The 1,618-nt window shown below is 39.8% G+C and overlaps 1 protein-coding gene across 1 annotated transcript; it reads right to left on the reverse strand.

Moving 5' to 3' along the window:
* Positions 1-7: 7 nt before the first annotated feature.
* Positions 8-1,011, reverse strand: LOC108356516 (Ca(2+)/calmodulin-responsive adenylate cyclase-like; the record flags this gene model as incomplete). Its single annotated transcript, XM_017607622.1, has 4 exons — positions 8-169; positions 304-607; positions 698-825; positions 900-1,011. Coding segments are annotated over 4 exons (706 nt in total), but the record flags the coding sequence as incomplete, so codon positions are not given.
* Between the last annotated feature and the right edge of the window lie 607 nt (positions 1,012-1,618).

Genomic DNA, 1,618 nt, shown 5'->3' on the forward strand with positions numbered 1-1,618 from the left:
TGCCGGCCGATGATGGAAACGACCCGGTGGCAATGTTGGAAAATGGTACTGGCTCCGAAAATTTTATCGTATGCAATAGTTGCATCACAACATTCGAGACATTACGAAATGACAATTTGCGACGACTACCAATGGCCGAGCGTACACCAAGCGTATTTAGCATTAATGGCTGCAACCATAGAGAATAGAACAGAAAGCAAAAAAAAAGTTATGAATAAGTAAATGATGGCCATACAGCAACTGAAAGTAGGTCTATGCACTTTATGTGAGTTCAGTGTCGTAAGATATTTTAAAATCATTCACCTTTCGCCGATGAGGTGGTGGCACTATGAAATACGTATCCACACCATGATCACGTAGATACGACGAACGCTGATCGCCATGTCCTGCTTCAACTTCATATTCGCCCGATAGAGCGTCAAGTGTGGCGCGTGTAACATGCACTCGCCCCGGTTCTCCACCCGATTCCATGTGATTGGCCAATGTCACATCGTTGGACCAGACATCGAATTGCCATTTGCGTAGCCCCAGTACACCGCAAAGCACCCGTCCCGTATGTATGCCCACACGCATATTCAATATCACATCGGTGGCCTCCACCACGGTGCTGTAGAAGAAATAAAAAAAAGAAAGTTGTAAGTGCAAAAGTATGTGCGTATAAACTTCCATGTCCTGTATAAAAAAGTTGTGTACGTACGCAATGGCATCGATCATATCCAGCCCCATTTCGACGGTGCACTTAGCGTGATCTTTACGCGGTTCAGGCAGACCCGAAACGCAGTAGTAGCAATCGCCGAGAATTTTGATGCGCAAGCAGTGGTTGTCCTGGAAGATTTTGATAACAAATTGATTTCTTTAATACATATTTACGCAGTTGTAGAAATTGATTATTGACTTACGTGCGCCAGTTGATCAAATCGCCCGAACAGCTCGTTCAACAGTCTTACTAACTCCTGTGCACTACATTGCGACGACAAGACGGTAAAGCCGACAATGTCGGCAAACAATATACTGAAACGAGAATTAGTGGAATGCGTATGAGAATGAGTTTCGTAATTGTTTTACTGTACATATCTCCTAACTATTTAGCTATAATCCAGCATTGCTATCCTTCCTAAGCAATTTCATTAATATTTTCCTAATGTACATAAATACATTACATGTGTATATATTTGCCACACCATTTAAACCCACAATCAAAAAAAAATTAAATTAAAGCGTTAATTACAATTTCAACATTGCCTTTTCATAAACCTGCAGTGAGGGGTAAAACTGTAAAACGGTGTAACATTTTTTTGTTTCAGCCACCGCTTCTTGCCAAGTTCTAACGGCTGTCATACTTGTGTTGTATAAGTATGTATTTTTATTGGTATACGGTATACCTGTACTTCGTCTCTCATAACGATTTGAAGTCAATCCAACAACAATAATAAAACTATCGGACAAAAATGTAAATGAAGGCAAATTCAATTCAAAGGTTCACCATGATTACAGAACGAGTCTCCGTCCAAAATATTTACTGCAGTATGGTCTTGGACTTATGTAGTTAGAAAAGTCATTCTACGAAAAATTAAGGATAATCGAGATATCTATTTAATCCTTCTATAGAATATTTTAA

This window comes from Rhagoletis zephyria, unplaced genomic scaffold (assembly GCF_001687245.7).
Source record: "Rhagoletis zephyria isolate East Lansing unplaced genomic scaffold, Rhagoletis_zephyria_1.1 Rzeph_scaffold_60395, whole genome shotgun sequence".
Lineage (NCBI taxonomy): Eukaryota > Metazoa > Arthropoda > Insecta > Diptera > Tephritidae > Rhagoletis > Rhagoletis zephyria.